Source organism: Petromyzon marinus, chromosome 36, assembly GCF_048934315.1.
Source record: "Petromyzon marinus isolate PM22_M1 ecotype Great Lakes invasive population chromosome 36, UKy_Petmar_22M1.pri1.0, whole genome shotgun sequence".
NCBI lineage: Eukaryota > Metazoa > Chordata > Hyperoartia > Petromyzontiformes > Petromyzontidae > Petromyzon > Petromyzon marinus.
In genome coordinates this window covers 12868712-12887784 of record NC_133702.1, presented here as the reverse complement: position 1 = coordinate 12887784, position 19073 = coordinate 12868712, and the positions used below count along the sequence as shown (strand labels likewise).

General features: G+C 50.1%; 1 protein-coding gene across 2 annotated transcripts; it reads right to left on the bottom strand.

Moving 5' to 3' along the window:
• Nucleotides 1-1082: 1082 nt before the first annotated feature.
• LOC116949265 (uncharacterized) lies at nucleotides 1083-19020 on the bottom strand. 2 transcript variants are annotated; one of them, XM_032966361.2, is made up of 3 exons: nucleotides 16643-19020; nucleotides 4062-4196; nucleotides 1083-2997 (listed from the first exon to the last, which is right to left on the bottom strand). In XM_032966361.2, the coding sequence occupies exons 1-3, from the start codon at nucleotides 17267-17269 to the stop codon at nucleotides 2899-2901; spliced, it is 861 nt and encodes a 286-aa protein (XP_032822252.1). In that variant the 5' UTR covers nucleotides 17270-19020; the 3' UTR covers nucleotides 1083-2898. The 2 variants fall into 2 exon arrangements, with proteins under 2 accessions (XP_032822252.1, XP_075928252.1); XM_076072137.1 differs by having other exon boundaries at nucleotides 16817-19020.
• Nucleotides 19021-19073: the final 53 nt, after the last annotated feature.

The window sequence follows — 19073 nt, the reverse complement described above, 5'->3', positions numbered from 1 at the left end:
GGGGCTCTCGCAAAGTTTAAAGGCGAACAGCGCGCGGCCGGTAGCGATACGCGCAGCGAGTGATTCTCTCTCGCTCGCTCTCGGGGGCTTCCATGGCCCAATCATCCACGCGATTCGCCACAGCGCCCGCGGTGTTGATCGGCGACCATCGGGACGCAGCCGACGTGGGAATTTCTCCCCCAACCAACGCCGCTACGAATGAACCCCTCCAGTAAATGAGGAGGGGCTGGGGGCCCCCGTACCGCCCCCCCCCCCGCGCCTTTGCCCCACCCCAGCCCCGTGCGAGCCACAGAGGGGTCCCGAGATCCACCCCTCGCCCCACCCCGCGCGGTCCCCTTGGCAGCTCCAGCAGCTGCCAAGGGGTCCCGGCTCCCCCGAGGCCGGTGGGGAGACACCGCAACCCCTCCTCTAACCCCCCTCTCCTCCCCCTCCCCTCCCCCTCCTCTCCCCCTTCCACTCCCCCTCCTCTCCTCTCCCCCTCCCCCTTCTCTCCCCCTCCCCTCCCCCTCCTCTGCCGCTCCCCTCCCCCCGCACCACCCCAGGAAGGATGCCTCTCTCCTGCGGACTCGACGGCAGCGCAGGGGAACGCGGCTCCCCGCGTCAGCCGCGTGTTTGTGGAACCGGCGGGGACTCGAGGAAGCCTCGACCCAAACGACCCCCTGCCCTGGTCCCCATCTCCCCATTATCCTACGGATAACAACGGCAATAATGGTGATATTGAATGATGATGTTGTATGATGTTCAAATTGAAGGATGCTGATGATGGTGGATGAAGTTTGATTATGATTATGGTGATGCTGCTGCTGATGATGTTTAACGAATTGAACAAGAGACATTTTCACGATGTATGAAACGAATTAAAGACGACGAGCACTATCATGACTACTATCATCATCACCTGTATCCACCATCATCCTCATCACCTGGGTGCCGTGGGCAATGACTCCTCGCGAGACCTAGACGTGAAGATGACTCAAACGGAGCTATATTTATTAATTTATTTGTCAGGTAGGCCCGCTGAGCTCAATAGATATTTTTAAGATGCAATGTGGCTACCATAAATGATAGTTCAACGAATTGGCTCATCACGTGGATATTTATATAAACCAAATACTCTAAAACGCACGTTGATTCTAAATGCGGAGGGGAAAACAACCGGAGGAACGCGAGAAAAATTCAAGCGATCACGGAGAGAGAACACGCAAACTCCAAATATTCAGCAGGCGTCATCAGAGTCGGGATCGAACCCACGAGCTCCTGAATACCGGGCAAGGTTGTTAACATCTCCCAGCCACCGCGGCGCCCCGCGTCACGGCCAAAAGACTCCGCGCGTTCAGAGTTCACCCCTCCACCCAAAAGCCGGGTGACGGGGGCTGCTATTTCTGTGCAGTGACAGAGGCGAGAAGGTGTGCGGTGATTATATCTTCCAAAGACAAAGTTCCCCCTGTAGTCTACACAGGCTGTCGGTGGCAAGCGAAACGGCGCACGAGGGGGCGGTGTGGCCAGGAACCACAGCCGGCCGTGTTTGTCTCCCCATTGGTGACGTTTGCACACCGCGCAAGATATTAAGTTTAGGCTGAGTCGACGTAGAGGAAGCCCGGTACTGGTTCAGATACTCGCCACTGATGTTAGCCGCGGCCGGGAATCGAACTCGGAGCGCCCAGTTCGCTTAGTACGCGTAACGTCCAATTTTACCCGCGGGGAGATGGCAGCTGTCAGAATTACTGAACCGGTGTGACAGTCAAATGGTTACCTCGTCGTCAGCATCACGCTCAGGGCGGTGATGATCATGGTGGTAATTAATCATGATCCGTTTCAAACAGTTGACATCAGATCATCTCTATAATCATCGCCGCTGCCATCATCACATAACGAGTGCATGGTCGTTGTTGTATAGAATCAATCATATGAACACGTTCATCAGAACAACCACCATCGCCACCGTGACACCACCGTGACCATCATCATCACAAACATAATAGTCCACCTCCATTCCACCCTCCTTCAACGTCGTCATCGTCGCCGCCTGTACCATCGTAATTTCTTAAATATCCATAATTCATCTCATCGTTACCATCACCGCTATCGCCATCATTGTAATTTGCATCAGTATCATCGTCAGCAGCTTCATCACGATAATCCTACACAATACCTATCTTGCCCATCGTTATCTTTCATCAACATCATCGCCATCCCCGTCACCACCATCTTCTTCACAGTCGTTATCCCTTTCATTGTTATTGTCATCATCACCATCATCATCATCGTCGTCATCATGATCGTCATCATGATCATCACCATCATCATCACCATCATCACCATCGTCGTCGTCATCACCATTGTTGTCATCATCATCACCACCATCGTCGTCATCATCACCATCATCATCACCATCGTCATCATTATCAACATCGTTGTCACCATAATCATCATCACCATCGTCGTCATCACCATCGTCGTCGTCATCATCACCATCATCATCACCATCATTATCACCATCGCCGTCATCATCATCAACATCGTGGTCATCATCACCATCATCACCATCATCGTCGTCATCATTACCATCATCACCATCGTCGTCATCATTACCATCGTCGTCATCATCACCATTGTTGTCATCATCACCATCATCACCATCGTTGTCATCATCATTATCATCACCATCGTCGTCATCATTACCATCGTCGTCATCACCATTGTTGTCATCATCACCATCATCGTCGTCATCATCATCACCATCATCACCATCATCGTCCTCATCATCACCATCATCACCATCATCGTCGTCATCATCACCATCATCACCATCATCGTCGTCATCATCATCACCATCATCACCATCATCGTCGTCATCATCACCATCATCACCATCGTAGCCATCGTCGCCGAGTGTCCTCAGTAGACGCCGCCGCCGCGAACGATGCGCGGCCACATGGAGGCGAGGAGCATGGAGACAAGCAGCGTGAAGATGGAGATGACGATCAGCCACGCACCCTGCACACATCATCACCATCATCACCACCACCACCATCATTACCACCATCATCATCAGCAGCACCATCATCATTACCACCATCATCACCACCACCATCATCATTACCATTATCCTCATCGCCATCTGCATCATCACCACCATCATCATCATTGCTATTATCGTCATCGCCATCATCATCACCACCATAATCATTACCACCATCATTACCATTATCCTCATCGCCATCATCATTATCACCACCATCATCACCAAATTTATCATTACCATCATCCTCATCGCCATCATCATCACCACCATCATCATCGCCACCATCATCATTACCATTATCATTACCGTAATTCGCCACTAAGTGGCGGTGACGCCACCACGGCGCTTGTGCCAGACTAAGTTCACTTTAAGATCACGTGAAGTGTCGAACGGCCACTGGCAGGAGGTCACGGGACAGACCCAGGTGCCATGGGTTGACTGACTGAGATGACTGGCCGATGCACCACCTATGCTCGTTACTGTGCCAACTTGCTGTGATCTTGACACCGCTGGTTCCAGTTATTGGCAAGTCAAATCAGCTCTACATCCTCTCGTGCCACATCAATCCATCTCTTCTCCAGCCCGTGCCGCGCCCGTTTAGCCACCTCTATCCAGCCGAACAAAAGCTGTTCGGGCATGCGGCTGCTGGGCATGCGGGCTACATGACCCAGCCAACGCAGCCTCGCCTGCCGGAGGAGCTAGACAAAAAGAGGCAAAGATCCCCCTTGTAGCTTTAACAGACTGTTGGGGTAAGTGCTGTTAGCGAGCACATTTGAAGGCCGGAAAGGTACACGAGGGGGTGGGTGGCCAGCACCACCACGCCCGACCGCCTTTGTCTCCCTAGTGGCAATGTTTACACATCGCACCAGGTACTCATTTGAGGCTGAGTCAACCGAGCGGAATCCCAGGACCGGACCAAATAATGTTCTGCCTGTCTGTGAGTCCCCACACAGGGACACACAGACAGGCAGATACATAGACAGACCGATAGATGTATAGACCCAACCATCCCCCCCCCCCCCCGGCAGGGCCCCACCTGCCCCCCCTGCGCGTTCACGTCGTGCAGGGAGTCGTGCGCGAGCCTCAGCTGCTCGCTCAGCCGCTCCTTCTCGCCGAGTCGCGACTCCAGCAGCTGCCGTCCCTCGGACACGCGCGCCTGGGTCTCAGAGAGCTACACTCGCACGCGGACACGCGGGGAGAGGGGCGCACGGGGAGAGGGGCGCACGGGGAGAGGGGCGCACGGGGAGAGGGGCGCACGGGGAGAGGGGCGCACGGGGAGAGGGGCGCACGAGGAGAGGGGCGCACGGGGAGAGGGGCGCACGGGGAGAGGGGAGCACGGGGAGAGGGGAGCACGGGGAGAGGGGCGCACGGGGAGAGGGGAGCACGGGAAGATGCACAGAAAGACAGAGAGCAAGCAGCGTGATAACTTTAGCAGCACCCTACATCAACTTGACATTGCCTCTTCCGTTGAACGGGGTCCCATAGATTATCTGGAGTGCTCTTGCCAACAACATCTTGAAATCCATTCGCATCTGTCCAACTCGTCTGATGAGACGCGGATGCTCGAAACCGGCCCAGAGTTGTGCTCTCGTTCAACCAACGCCGCTGGTATTCTGCACTCCCAGAAGTATTGGGGCTGACGGGATTTATAATAATAATACTAATTTAAAAAAAAAACTTTTGCGTGTGTTTTTTTGTACGTGGATGGATAGATGTGTGAAGGAGACGTCGTATGCATCTACTTAGGGGCGAAAAAACACACAGTGCAATTGAAATTGGCCAAACATCCCAATGCTGAATAATTATTGGCAAATTACTAAATTGGGAACACAAGGAGCAGTAGCAACATCGCCCCATACTGCGAAAACGTGGCAGGACCCTCCTGAAAGAGGAGTCATGATCGTCTTCGGTAAGGCACAAACAAGGCTTTCCTTACGAGTTGACTTTGACCGTGGCAGCAGAATGGATATTTGTCAACGCCCCCTGCATAGCAGCCCTGGTGTCGCCGTGACCCGGGTAGAGTTATTACTCAGCCCCCCCCCCCCCCCGCGGACCGAACAGAGGGGGCAAGGAATCCATTCCGGGAGTCCGGGGGAGTCCAGTTACGAGACGAGTCGTCGGAATATTCCTCGCCGGGCAGTGCGCGGACGTTAACCATTATTTTATTTTATGTCTCGCCAGGGTGGCTAGGAGATGTTAACTACCTCGCCGGGTATACAGTAGGTCGTGGGTTCATTCACGACCCTGTCGCAATACCCAGAGGAACTCGGCTACATCCACATCAACTTAAGCAGTGGCCTTGGGGTGGCTCAGAAGCAATGCTCCACTCGTGTCCCAGGGTAAGAATTGAACTCAGGTTGGCTGGGACTCGTAGGGAGACTCTTTGGGGCGCCGCGGTGGCGAGATGTTTACTCCATCGCCTGGTATACAGGAGTAGGCGGGTTCGACCCCGACCCTGACGCCTGTATATTTGGAGTTTGTGTGTCTCTCCCCGTGGTCGCGTGGATTCTTCTCCGGGTCTTCCGGTTTTCCCCTCCACATTTAGGAACACGTGTTTAGAGTAGGTGGCTGATGTTAATTGCCACACGATAAGCCACTCTGTTGAGCTATCATTTGTGATAGACAGGTCGCTTCTGACAAAGCGCTACGGAGCTCAGTGAGCCTTACTTGGTCAAATAAAAGTGTTTCGTTTGTATTTAGTCACAGCTGTTGAGCAAAGGCCCCAAGCGGCCAGTAACAAAGAGCAATACTAAAGTTGTAATGGATATGAGTTAAACTGTCTTGAATTTAGAAAGGTTGTTGTTATTGTGAGAGCTTGGGGAACAGAGACGATGCATTTCAAAGTGGAGCAGTGCGAGGGCAGAGGTGGAGACGGTGTTGTGACCTACAGTGTGAAGAGTGAGAGGGTGGGTGAGTGAGGGAGGGTGAGTCGGTGGATGGGTAAGTGGATGAGTGGGTGAGTAGATGGGTGGATAGGCGAGTGGGTGACGGTATGGGTGGGTGAGTGGGTTAGTGGCTGTGACCTACAGCGTGGTGGTGGTTGAACACAATGTGATGCATGAGACGAAACACTCAGTGTCTGAAGTCATCAACATGGGCAGAGGAATCAATGTGTAGTTCACAGGATCATTATCCATGTTTAGGCACCTCACTAAAACAATCGGTATACATTATAGAGGACACAGTGTGGTATCCAATTCCTCTTCACGTCTCCCACCAACCATACTACGCTGATTACATATGTTAACGCTCTCCTCTGTAAGACACGGTGCCATCGCTTTCACAATATTCAATCACCTGTTGACAAGAAAGTCAGAGGGTCATTTGAAATCGATGTATGTTTGGCATGATGTCCGACGTTTTGCTGCACGTGCTGGGAGCATAGAACTGAATAGATGTATCGAGGGCGAACGGGAGCCGCTGCATTCAGTTTCTCACTGAGAAGCGCCCGGAACGTGGTGCGAAACGTTGGACATCACGCCGAACTGATGCTTGCGTTTGCATGATGTTTAGTAACTACAAGTGACTCTCTGGCAGGTGCAAGAAAGCGAGGCTGAACTGCTTGCATGGCTATAATCTACAGCGCAGAGAGAGAGAGAGACAGCTTGGACTAAACTGCACCACAGGTACCGTTCAACAGCCAGATCATATTGAGAGATTGATGAAAGAAAAAAATATTTAAAAACCATGCAAATTGTGATTTAAGAGAGTACCGTTATGGCGAATCGTAAAGCCGCTGATTGGATCAAGCCCCTCGCTCCCTCCACCCCCCTTGACAGAACGGAGGATCTGACAACCAACATCAACAAGACTGCACGGTACATGAAATATGGGCACGAGGTTTATAGGATAAACCAGAACCCCGTGCTAGCTTCAGTGGTTTTAGCATGCACGTGGCCCCAATGTGCATTGCGTGCAGCGGGACACGGCTCCCAATGCAGTCGTAACCAATACAACCCCCAGATAAACGTAAGCGACGGACAAGAATACTGATTTAAAGCTTTCGTGACTGCAAGGATTCATCTTCTTTGGTTCTTTCGGTAAAGTCACGTAGAATGAGAATAAAATAATAAATTAATAAAATAAAATAACAATAACATTATCACGACGTTTCGGCCACAACACAAGTGGCCTTCATCAGGTGAAGGGACGAGACTGTCTGGAGGACAGCGCTGTAGCGAACACAGCCAAGCTCAGACCGCGACTTTTAAGCTGTGTGAGAAGAAACAGAGTGCCTTGACAAAGGAATTAGCATAAAAATTAGCATTTAATTGGCGGACTTAGCATAATGAATGGTGTAGAGGGGGTGAACATGTGCAGACCGGCGAGGGGGGAGGGGGAGTTTACATATTGATGGTGTGAAAAGGGAATTTAAGCTGCTGCGAAAGTTTGGGATACCACTACTTGAAAAAATATACTGTACCATTGAAAATTAGTTTAATGTTTGGTTCGGATAATTTAGCATTGAAATAGCTGCGTGATTAGCTTGTGACTGGTCACAGAAATGACTATGTTAAAGTCAAAGCCTACACATCCACAGAGGCACCTAGTACAAATCAAACAGGACAATTTAGCATTGAAATAGCTGAGTGATTAGCTTTTGACTGGTCACAGAAATAACTATGTTAAAGTCAAAGCCTACACATCCACAGAGGCACCTAGTATAAATCAAACAGGAGAATTTAGCATTGAAATAACTGAGGGATTAGCTTGTGACTGGTCATAGAAATAGCTATGTTAAATCTTCTTTGGTTCTTTCGGTAAAGTCACGTAGAATGAGAATAAAATAATAAATTGATCAAATAAAATAACTCAATATTCTCACGACGTCTCGGCCACAACACAAGCGGCCTTCATCAGGTGAAGGGACGAGACTGTCTGGAGGACAGCGCCGGAGTGAAAAAGCCACGCTCAGATCGCGACCTTTAAGCTGTGTGAGAAGAAACAAAGCGCCTTGACAAAGGAATTAGCATAGAATTTAGCATTGAAATGGCTGAGTGATTAGCTTGTGACTGGTCACAGAAATGGCTATGTTAAAGTTAAAGCATACACATCCGCAGAGGCACCCCTTGACAAAGGAATTAGCTTAGAATTTAGCATTGAAATAGCTAAGTTAAAGCATACACATCCGCAGAGGCACCCCTTGACAAAGGAATTAGCATAGAATTTAGCATTGAAATAGCTGAGTGATTAGCTTGTAACTGGTCACAGAAATAGCTATGTTAAAGTCAGAGCATATACATTCACAAAGGCACCTAGTACAAATCAAACAGGAGAATTTGGCATTGAAATAACTAGGCGAATTTAGCGTTGAAATAACTGAGTGATTAGCTTGTGACTGGTCACAGAAATGGCTATGTTGAAGTCAAGGCCTACACATCTGAGCTATTCACAGTAACTGGGTATACATTACAATATATAATGAATACTATATAGTGAACCAATAAAAAACTAAAATATAAACTACCTCAAAGTTATCAATAAACTCTATATATTCTCCAATCAGCTAAGCTACCAACAATAAGTCGTTATATATCACAATGCTATATGGCGAAAAAATGGGTGGATTCTTACCCTCAACTTTAGCACCACGGATAGCTACGAGCCCCGTTCAGACGGACGAGTTCATCCATGGTCGGAACGGAGGAGGGGGAGAGAGACAGCTGCGAGGCGTTGTTATACTCCATGTTGTAAACCATACCATTAACCGTGGTGTGAGAGGTATTAAGGGTCAATGCCAGCGAAAGAGCTGCGGTCTGAAGGTCATCGTAAAATACAATTAATTAAGAACCGAAATGGTTTAAAACATCTTTCCAATGGTTACTAAGCCAGAATCCATCTTCTCGGTTGAAATTGTCTCTGTGCTTGTATATGTGAATGGCCTCATGAACGAATCTCTCATGGTATCCGGTTGGTTTGCAAAGAACCTCCGTCTTGGAGAAGTCAATGTCATGTGAGCCCACTGATTTATAACAGTGATCTTCCACCAACAGCCTGGTTACCAAAACGAACAAAATCGTCTCTGATTGAACAGCATTAATTGATCAGACCAAACAGTTCTCATTGAAACCCTCTGCTGCCAGACCACCAAGATTATATGGCCTTCCAAAGATACACAAATAAGATACACCCCTTCGTCCCATCGTCTCTACTATCAACTCCCCCACCTATAAACTGGCACGTTTTCTTGCTGATATACTGCGACCCTTCACTGGAAAAAACCACCTCTGCGGTACTAAATTCTACTCACCTGGTATCGACAATCTAAGGCATTTCCCTGTCCCCAGACGACCTGCTTGTCAGTTTTGATGTGGTGTCCTTGTTCACCAAAGTCCCGGTACCTGACACCATCGCTATCATTGAAGACCTGGTTCATCAAGGACTGCATACTGATGTACCCCCCCTGGTGAGACATTGCTTAACCAACACATACTTCACCTGGAATGGAACTTTCTACAAATAAACTGAGCGCACCCCAATGGGCTCCCCCCTATCTCCGGTTGTAGCCAACGTATTAATGGAAAAATTTGAAACTGACGCTATCCAGACTACCACTCTATGCCCGACCTTATGGAAGAGGTACGTGGATGACACTTTTGTTTTCTGGCTACATGGCCAGCCTGCTTTAGACCAATTCCGCGACCACATCAATTCCATACACCCAACCATCAGATTTACCATGGAGGTCGAAAAAGCTGGCAAACCTCCCTTTTTGGATGTCTTAATTAAAAGGAGACATGATGGTTCAATGAGCCACTCTGTCTACAGGAAAGCTACCCACACAGATGCTTACTTGAAACCGGATTCCCACCACCATCCATCCCAGAAGAACTCCCTCATCAAGACTCTATACCATAGAGCCCAATGCATTTCTAACCACACATTACCATCTTCTTTGGTTCTTTCGGTAAAGTCACGTAGAATGATAATAAAATAATAAATTGATAAAATAAAATAACACAATAATATTCTCACGACGTTTCGGCCACAACACAAGCGGCCTTCATCAGGTGAAGGGGGTGAGACTGTCTGGTAGGACAGCGCTGGAGTGAAAGAGCCACGTTCAGATACGGCCTTTAAGCTGTGTGAGAGGAACAAAGCGCCTTGACAAAGGAATTAGCATATAATTTAGCATTGAAATGGCTGAATGATTAGCTTGTGACTGGTCACAGAAATAGCTATGTTAAAAGTTAAAGCATACACACCCGCAGAGGCACCCATTGTTAAAGGAATTAGCATAGAATTTAGCATTTAAATAGCTAAGTTAAGGCATACACATCTTGACGACTTATTGTTGGTAGCTTAGCTGATTGGAGAATATAGAGTTTATTGATAACATGAAGATAATTTATATTTTAGTTTTTATTGGTTCACTACATAGTACTGTGAATAGCTCAGATGTGTAGTTATTTCTGTGACCAGTCACTAGCTAATCACTCAGTTGTTTCAATGCTGGATTCGCCTAGTTATTTCAATGCTAAATTCTCCTGTTTGATTTGTACTAAGGGCCTCGGTGAATGTGTATGCTCTGACTTTAACGTAGCTATTTCTTCAGCAGGTACAAGCTCTATTTCTGCAGCAGGTACAAGTTAATCACTCAGCTGTCTCAATGCTAAATTCTATGCTAATTCCATTGTCAAGATGTGTATGCCTTAACTTAGCTATTTCAATGCTAAATTCTATGCTAATTCCTTTAACAATGGGTGCCTCTGCGGGTGTGTATGCTTTAACTTTTAACATAGCTATTTCTGTGACCAGTCACAAGCTAATCATTCAGCCATTTCAATGCTAAATTATATGCTAATTCCTTTGTCAAGGTGCTTTGTTCCTCTCAGACAGCTTAAAGGCCGTATCTGAACGTGGCTCTTTCACTCCAGCGCTGTCCTACCAGACAGTCTCGCCCCCTTCACCTGATGAAGGCCGCTTGTGTTGTGGCCGAAACGTCGTGAGAATATTATTGTGTTATTTTATTTTATCAATTTATTATTTTATTATCATTCTACGTGACTTTACCGAAAGAACCAAAGAAGATGAATCATTGCAGTCACGAAAGCTTTAAATCACACATTACCAGTGAACTCAAGCACGTACACCAGGCTCTCAGGGTTAATGGTTACTCCGACTACACAATCCGCAAAGCCATCACTCCAGTCATGAAGAAAGATCCTCTTGTGGAGCCACTTAAAACCATCACCTTACCCTACATTGCAGGGGTCACTAAAAAGATCTCCAAAATCCTGAATAAACACAAGATCCAGGTCCGATTCAACACAGTACATAAAATCCGTGATCTGGTTCCATCTTTAAAAGATGCTGTTCCAGACATACAGTACCTGGGCGTTTAAAAACTAAAGTGCCTCTGTGGTAGTAGCTACATTGGAGAAACCAAACGACATATCTCGGACCGCATCCGCGAACATAAAGCAGACTTGAAACACGGTAGAACGAACTCCTCTGCCGTGGCAGATCACTGTTATAATTCAGCGGACTCACATGACATTGAATTCTCCAAGACGGAGGTTCTTTGCAAACCTACCATGAGAGATTCGTTCATGAGGCCATTCACATATACAGGCACAGATACAATTTCAACAGAGAAGATGGATTCTGGCTTAGTAACCATTGGAAAGATGTTTTAAACCATTTCCGTTCTTAATTAATTTTATTTTACGATGACCTTCAGACCGCAGCTCTTTCGCTGGCATTGACTCTTAATACCTTTCACACCACGGTTAATGGTATGGTTTACAACATGGAGTATAACAGCACCTCGCAGCTGTCTCTCTCCCCCTCCTCCTTTCCGACCATGGATGAACTCGTCCGTCTGAACGGGGCTCGTAGCTATCCGTGGTGCTAAAGTTGAGGGTAAGAATCCACCCATTTTTTCGCAATATAGCATTGTGATATATAACGACTTATTGTTGGTAGCTTAGCTGATTGGAGAATATATAGTTTATTGATAACTTTGAGGTAGTTTATATTTTAGTTTTTTATTGGTTTACTATATGGTATTCATTATATAGTGTAGTGTATACCCAGTTACTGTTAATAGCTCAGCTTATTGAAGAATATATTGAGTACATTTATTATATTGATTTAATTTAGACTTGGGTTTTTTCACATCGGTTTACTATATGATAGTCGAGTTGTTGCAGCCCCTTTGGCGTCCATGTACTAGGTGCCTCTGTAGATGTGTAGGCTTTGACTTTAACATAGCTATTTATATGACCAGTCACAAGCTAATCCCTCAGTTATTTCAATGCTAAATTCTCCTGTTTGATTTGTACTAGGTGCCTCTGTAGATATGTAGGCTTTGACTTTAACATAGTTATTTCTATGACCAGTCACAAGCTAATCCCTCAGTAATTTCAATGCTAAATTATCCTGTTTAATTTGTACTAGGTGCCTCTGTGGATGTGTAGGCTTTGACTTTAACATAGCCATTTCTGTGACCAGTCACAAGCTAATCACTCAGCTATTTCAATGCCAAATTCTCCTGTTCGATTTGTACTAAGTGCCTCTGTGGATGTGTAGGCTTTGACTTTAACATAGCCATTTCTGTGACCAGTCACAAGCTAATCACGCAGCTATAAATGCTCAATTATCCGAACCAAACATTAAACTAATTTTCAATGGTACAGTATATTTTTTCAAGTAGTGGTATCCCAAACTGTCGCAGCAGCTTAAATTCCCTTTTCACACCATCATTATGTAAACTCCCCCTCCCCCCCTCGCCGGTCTGCACATGTTCACCCCCTCTACACCGTTCATCATGCTCAGTCCGCCAATTAAATGCTAATTTTTATGCTAATTCCTTTGTCAAGGCGCTCTGTATCTTCTCACACAGCTTAAAAGTCGCGGTCTGAGCTTGGCTGTGTTCGCTACAGCGCTGTCCTCCAGACAGTCTCGTCCCTTCACCTGATGAAGGCCACTTGTGTTGTGGCCGAAACGTCGTGAGAATTTGATTGTTATTTTATTTTATTAATTTATTATTTTATTCTCATTCTACGTGACTTTACCGAAAGAAGCAAAGAAAACAAGAATACTGTATTGATACTAATGTCAACTTGTAACGCGATACTGGCGCACCGCAGAACCCGCTCCTGGCTCTCGTAGAGAGAGAAAACGACTCAGAGGGGCGATGAGGAGCCGGCGCCAACAATTGCCCGAGCTCTGCGGTCCACTACACATGAAGGTGTCAATGAAACAGCGAAGAGAGGGAAAACTTAAAAGAGAGTGGCTTGACGACGAAAAGATGTGTTGCACTACTTGAGAATATTGGCACAAGACGGAGGGAAGTGGAAACAAACGGCAAACTGCGAACTGGCTCACCTCAGGGCTGTCTCCCCATGGACCGTGATGATGACAGCAGTCAATTGATGAGCGGTGTTTACCTGTGCGAGGAAACCATTGGGCACAGAGGAAGCCCACGCGTTGCGTCGGGGGAAACACTCAATCCCGTGCGAATGTAACGGGTGGGAGTCCAAATGTTTGCCGTGCCGCCTTCTACTGGCGAGCCAGGGCACGATGGACGGCTCCTCCTCGACGCCCACGGGAAGAAGGGAAGTTCACAACCCGAGTGCCGGCGATTCACCAATCCTCCACAGGGCTCGCTTACAGGCAGCCGCGTGCACAGCCACCACCGCCCAACTAAAGTGTGTTATGAAGGACCGTTGTCTGAAACGTCGCCTGCTACGACTGTACGTGTGTGCTGTATATTTTCCCCTTTTAAGGTCACACACGGTGGCGTTGATGAATGTTGTGGAGATGTTTTTGTTGTTTTACAAACCGCAGTGGAGCGCGGTTCTCTCGCCGGACCGCGCGGCGCTCGCGCGCCCCCTGACGGCGCGCCTCCATCTCTCCCTCCCTGCCTCCCTCCCTGTCTCTCTCCCTCCCTGCCTCTCTCCCTGCCTCTCTCCCTGCCTCTCCCTCCCTGTCTCTCTCACTGCCTCTCTCCCTGCCTCTCTCCCTGTCTCTCTCCCTCCCTGCCTTTCTCCCTGTCTCTCTCCCTGTCTCTCTGCCTCTCTCCCTGTCTCTCTCCCTGCCTCCCTCCCTGTCTCTCTCTCTCCCTCCCTGCCTCCCTTCCTGCCTCTCTCCCTGTCTCTCTCCCTCTCTCCCTCCCTGCCTCCCTCCCTGTCTCTCTCCCTCCCTGCCTCTCCCTCCCTGTCTCTCTCCCTGCCTCTCCCTCCCTGTCTCTCTCCCTGCCTCTCTCCCTGTCTCTCTCCCTCCCTGCCTCTCCCTGCCTCTCCCTCCGTCTCTCTCACTGCCTCTCTCCCTGCCTCTCTCCCTGTCTCTCTCCCTCCCTGCCTCTCCCTGCCTCTCTCCCTGTCTCTCTCCCTGTCTCTCTCTCTGCCTCTCTCCCTGTCTCCCTCCCTCCCTGCCTCCCTTCCTGCCTCTCTCCCTGTCTCTCTCCCTGCCTCTCTCCCTGTCTCTCTCCATGCCTCTCTCCCTGCCTCTCTCACTGTCTCTCTCCCTGTCTCTCCCTGCCTCCCTCCCTGTCTCTCTCCCTGTCTCTCTCCCTGTCTCTCTCCCTGCCTCTCTCCCTGTCTCTCCCTGTCTCTCTCCCTGTCTCTCTCCCTCCCTGCCTCTCTCCCTGTCTCTCTCCCTGCCTCTCTCCCTGTCTCTCTCCCTGTCTCTCTCCCTGCCTCTCTCCCTGTCTCTCTCCCTGTCTCTCCCTGCCTCCCTCCCTGTCTCTCTCCCTGTCTCTCTCCCTGCCTCTCTCCCTGTCTCTCCCTGTCTCTCTCCCTGTCTCTCTTCCTCCCTGCCTCTCTCCCTGTCTCTCTCCCTGCCTCTCTCCCTGTCTCTCTCCCTGTCTCTCTCCCTGTCTCTCTTCCTCCCTGCCTCTCTCCCTGTCTCTCTCCCTGCCTCTCTCCCTGTCTCTCTCCCTGTCTCTCTCCCTGCCTCTCTCCCTGTCTCTCTCCCTGTCTCTCTCCCTGCCTCCCTCCCTGTCTCTCTCCCTGTCTCTCTCCCTGTCTCTCTCCCTGCCTCTCTCCGTCTCTCCCTGTCTCTCTCCCTGTCTCTCTCCCTCCCTGCCTCTCTCCCTGTCTCTCTCCCTGTCTCTCTCCCTGCCTCCCTCCCTGTCTCTCTCCCTGTCTCTCTCTCTCCCTGCCTCTCTCCCTGTCTCTCCCTGCCTCTCTCCCTGTCTCTCTCCCTGTCGCTCTCCCTGTCTCTCTCCCTGTCTCTCTCCCTGCCTCTCTCCCTGTCTCTCTCCCTGTCCCTCTCCCTGCCTCCCTCCCTGTCTCTCTCCCTGTCTCTCTCCCTGCCTCTCTCCCTGTCTCTCCCTGTCTCTCTCCCTGTCTCTCTCCCTCCCTGCCTCCCTTCCTGCCTCCCTCCCTGTCTCTCTCCCTGCCTCTCTCCCTGCCTCTCTCCCTCCCACGGCCTGACGAGGGGAATTTTACAGCAGGGCGATGGGACGCAGTGGTCCACGTGCACTGCGTGGTGAACAGGGTCCCCCGAGTTCAATTATCGCCCAAGATTCGGAGCTTCCGTGATGAAAGTCCGACGTTCCGCTTGTCCGTCAAGTGAAGTTTAAGAGCGTTTCAGAAGGCCTGAGTCAAAAAGTTACAGAAAGTGCGCCTCCCCCCCCGATGTGGGAGTAAAAAAGTTGATCCAACAGGTTGACAGCAATTGCCGAACGCCTCCCCTCAAACCATTTTTTTCACTCCCCCTCACCCAAAATAAATTTATTTTGTAGGCAGAAACTAGAAACATGCACATCCTACGTGCACACCCTACATACACACCCTACATACACATATATACATACACACCCTACATACACCAGTAGTACCCACATATATACATACACACCCTACATACACATATATACATACACACCCTACATACACACCCTACATACACCAGTAGTACCCACATATATACATACACACCCTACATACACCAGTAGTACCCACATATATACATACACACCCTACATACACACCCTACATACACACCCTACATACACCAGTAGTACCCACATATATACATACACACCCTACATACACCAGTAGTACCCACATATATACATACACCCCCTACATACACCAGTAGTACCCACATATAGACATACACACCCTACACACACCAGTAGTACCCACATATAGACATACACACCCTACACACACCAGTAGTACCCACATATATACATACACACCCTACACACACCAGTAGTACCCACATATATACATACACACCCTACATACACACCCTACATACACTAGAGTCATTAGAATCTCGCACACATTGGGGGGGGGGGGGCGGTGAAGAAGGTGGACATCAGTGGGGGCGACGGGCGAGGCGGGAATGGCCGAGAAGCCCTCCACAGGAATTACAATTGAACTTAAATCAGCGGGGAATTGATATCGGAAACCGGTTCTGCGCCCCTCCCACCTCGGCACCTCCTCCACCTTTCACCAACCCACATTGACCCGCGTGGTGAAGTATGGTCACGACCGGCGGCGTGAGAAAGCCTGCACACGTTTGTATGTCGAACTTTTTTCGCACCGTACGTATCCAACCGTGCTAATCGCCAGTGAGATTGACAAAGCGACTGCAGCTGTTTAGGTCTCGCTCGCCTCGCCGCTCAGCGAGCACCAGCCCCGGGCTGAACCCCACCTCGAGTAGCGCCTCTTGCGCCCTCTCGTGCGCTTCTCGTATCCTCCGTGTCACCTCGGTGTCCCGCCGGAGTAGCCCCGCTTCGGGTGCCGTCCGGGGTCCTGCCCGGGGCCCTAATTGGCGGTCCCCTGCCACGCGCTCCATGGTGGCCACGGCGCAGCGCACGGCGCTCACCTCGCGGACCACGCGCTCCACGCGGCGCACGAGGCGAGCGAGGGTGAGGCGCACGGGCGCATCTCCATCACCACCATCACCGCCGCCATCACCATCATCACCACCATCCCAATCTTCATTAGCACAGACGCCACCGCCACCACCGTCGCCTCCGCGCGCCGAGCCCCTCAGCTGGTCCCGCGTAGCCGCCGCGTTGCGTGGGGAGCTCCTGTGGAGACGCGAGGGGGTCCCGCACCCCCGGGCTCCGGTCCGAACCGAGGTTTGCTGCAGCTGCTGCAGCTGCTGCAGTTGCAGCAGCTGAAGGTTGAGACCCCTGCGGCGGAAGAGCTCAGGGTCCCGTTTTGAGGGGGTCCCACCACCTCCTCCTCGGGTCACCGCGCCAGGCGAGGTGGGAGAGACCGGCGACTCTGTCCGCCGGGACTCGCGAATGACGAGGCACGGACTCTTCAACATTGCTCTTCCTTGTCCACACGCGGGTCCCTTCTATCTGTCCCGAGACAGCACCCGCCCCAATACCAAACACCGCTCTCCTTAGGAGACTTCACTTCATGCTCCCCGGGGTTTATTGACACGCACTGGAGACGCGTCTGTCGGTAGTTGCTGCCGCTGAAGGATGAGGAAACTGCGCGCGGAATGTGGAGCGGTGGGGGCGGAGGCGGGGGGGTTGTGAAAGTGGCGGGGGAACGCGCGCGGATGTGGTCACTGCCTGGACCTCGAGATAAGGGGCCCCGGAGTCGCGGTCCAATCAGATCCTGCAGATGGTGACTCGCTGAGCCGTGCAGAGACCATGCGGCACAATGCGGGCCCTTACAAAGGCAAAGGCGCAAAGCCTGAAATTGTTGGCGGATGGGCTTCCACTGGAGAGCCCCTCTCTGCAGAGGCTACTTTGCCTCCTATTCCACACTGGCCAAACGTGTTGGCAGCAGCGGCAGTAGCCACTGCTTTACCCCTTCATGGATGGACACGGACCGCCAGAAGCGTCTTGTTGAGACATCTCCCTTTGTTCGTGTCGGGTCTACAATAAAAGTCAAATTTGTTTTTGTTTTAAGTTCAGATTTGGAATTTCCCTGGGCGCCACGGTGGCGAGATGTTAACCAACTCGCCTGATCTACAGGACTTTGTTGGTTCAATCCTGACACGCGGATGCCTGTATATGTAGAGCCTGTATATGTAGAGATTGTATATGTAGAGCCTGTATATATAGAGACTGTATATGTAGAGATTGTATATGTAGAGCCTGTATATGTAGAGACTGTATATGTATTGCATGTCTCTCTCCCCGTGGATTTTACTCCGGGTCCTCCGGGTTTTCCCTACACATTTAGAAACATTTGTTTAGAGTATTTGGCTAATATTAATTTCCAGGTCGCTTCTGAAAAAGAGCTGTATAGCGCAGTTGGCCTGACCTGGTAACATTTTAATTGTTTAGTTTTAGCTTAGTAGCGCCCCTAGTAGCTAGTGAGGGTCACGCGAATCCGTCGGGAAACTGAACACATCCCAGTGTCAGCAACTGTGGCCTTAAAATTAATTCAATACAGAATAGACGATTCGAGCGATGGCCCTTCTGCATAGCACATACATAGGTTATGGCCATCATGCGCAGTGAAGGGGCATTGCCCGAAACGTCGCCTATTATATATTTAATTTAAAAACTGGAGTGTTATTGAGGAATGTGGTATGTTGTTGTTTGAGCACCACTGTCTACACAGCGGCGACACCAGCGGCAGCAGCAGCAGCATCGCTATACAATGTGTTTAACGGAGCAATCACACGCGATGCATCGTTTACACTCCCACGCACTGACCTGACATCTCCCAACAAAGCCTGCAGACAAAGGTGTCGTCGGTACCCTGAAGCCAAAGCAGGCTTCAGCCTGGAACGTGCGCTCTGCGCCAGGGCTTGCCAGGTGTTGCAGGCGCGAGGCTGCGCAGTGGTGGTCAGGAGACGGATGCGCCGAGTGTCTCCCCCCTCGCATACAGCAGCACGGTGCTGGGTTTTTCCCGGGGTCTCTGTTCCCTTACGAGGGCTCACCAGGGTCTCTGAGACCAGGGCATCCTTTCTCACGGTTGCTGGTGGACTTGAGTAGGCACGTGTGTGTCACCCACAGCTACAGCGAGACAACTATAGTGGATGTGGTGTGCCGGGTGAGGATGATAGTTCTCTGGGTCGCCGAGTCAGACAGACCCGAGCAGGACCCTCCTGAAATTCATCTTGAGACTCGTTGAGGCTTTGCTCGGTGAATATTTGGCATCCATCG

What these genes read in the sequence shown, in the direction of transcription:
- LOC116949265 (XM_032966361.2), bottom strand. Translation starts at nt 17,269, where the DNA reads ATGTTGAAGAGTCCGTGCCTCGTCATTCGCGAGTCCCGGCGGACAGAG. An exon ending in CGCAAGAGGCGCTACTCGAG is followed by an intron (nt 4,197 to 16,642) that starts GTGGGGTTCAGC and finishes GTGCGAGTGTAG; the next exon opens with CTCTCTGAGACCCAGGCGCG. An exon ending in TGAACGCGCAGGGGGGGCAG is followed by an intron (nt 2,998 to 4,061) that starts GTGGGGCCCTGC and finishes TGATGTGTGCAG; the next exon opens with GGTGCGTGGCTGATCGTCAT.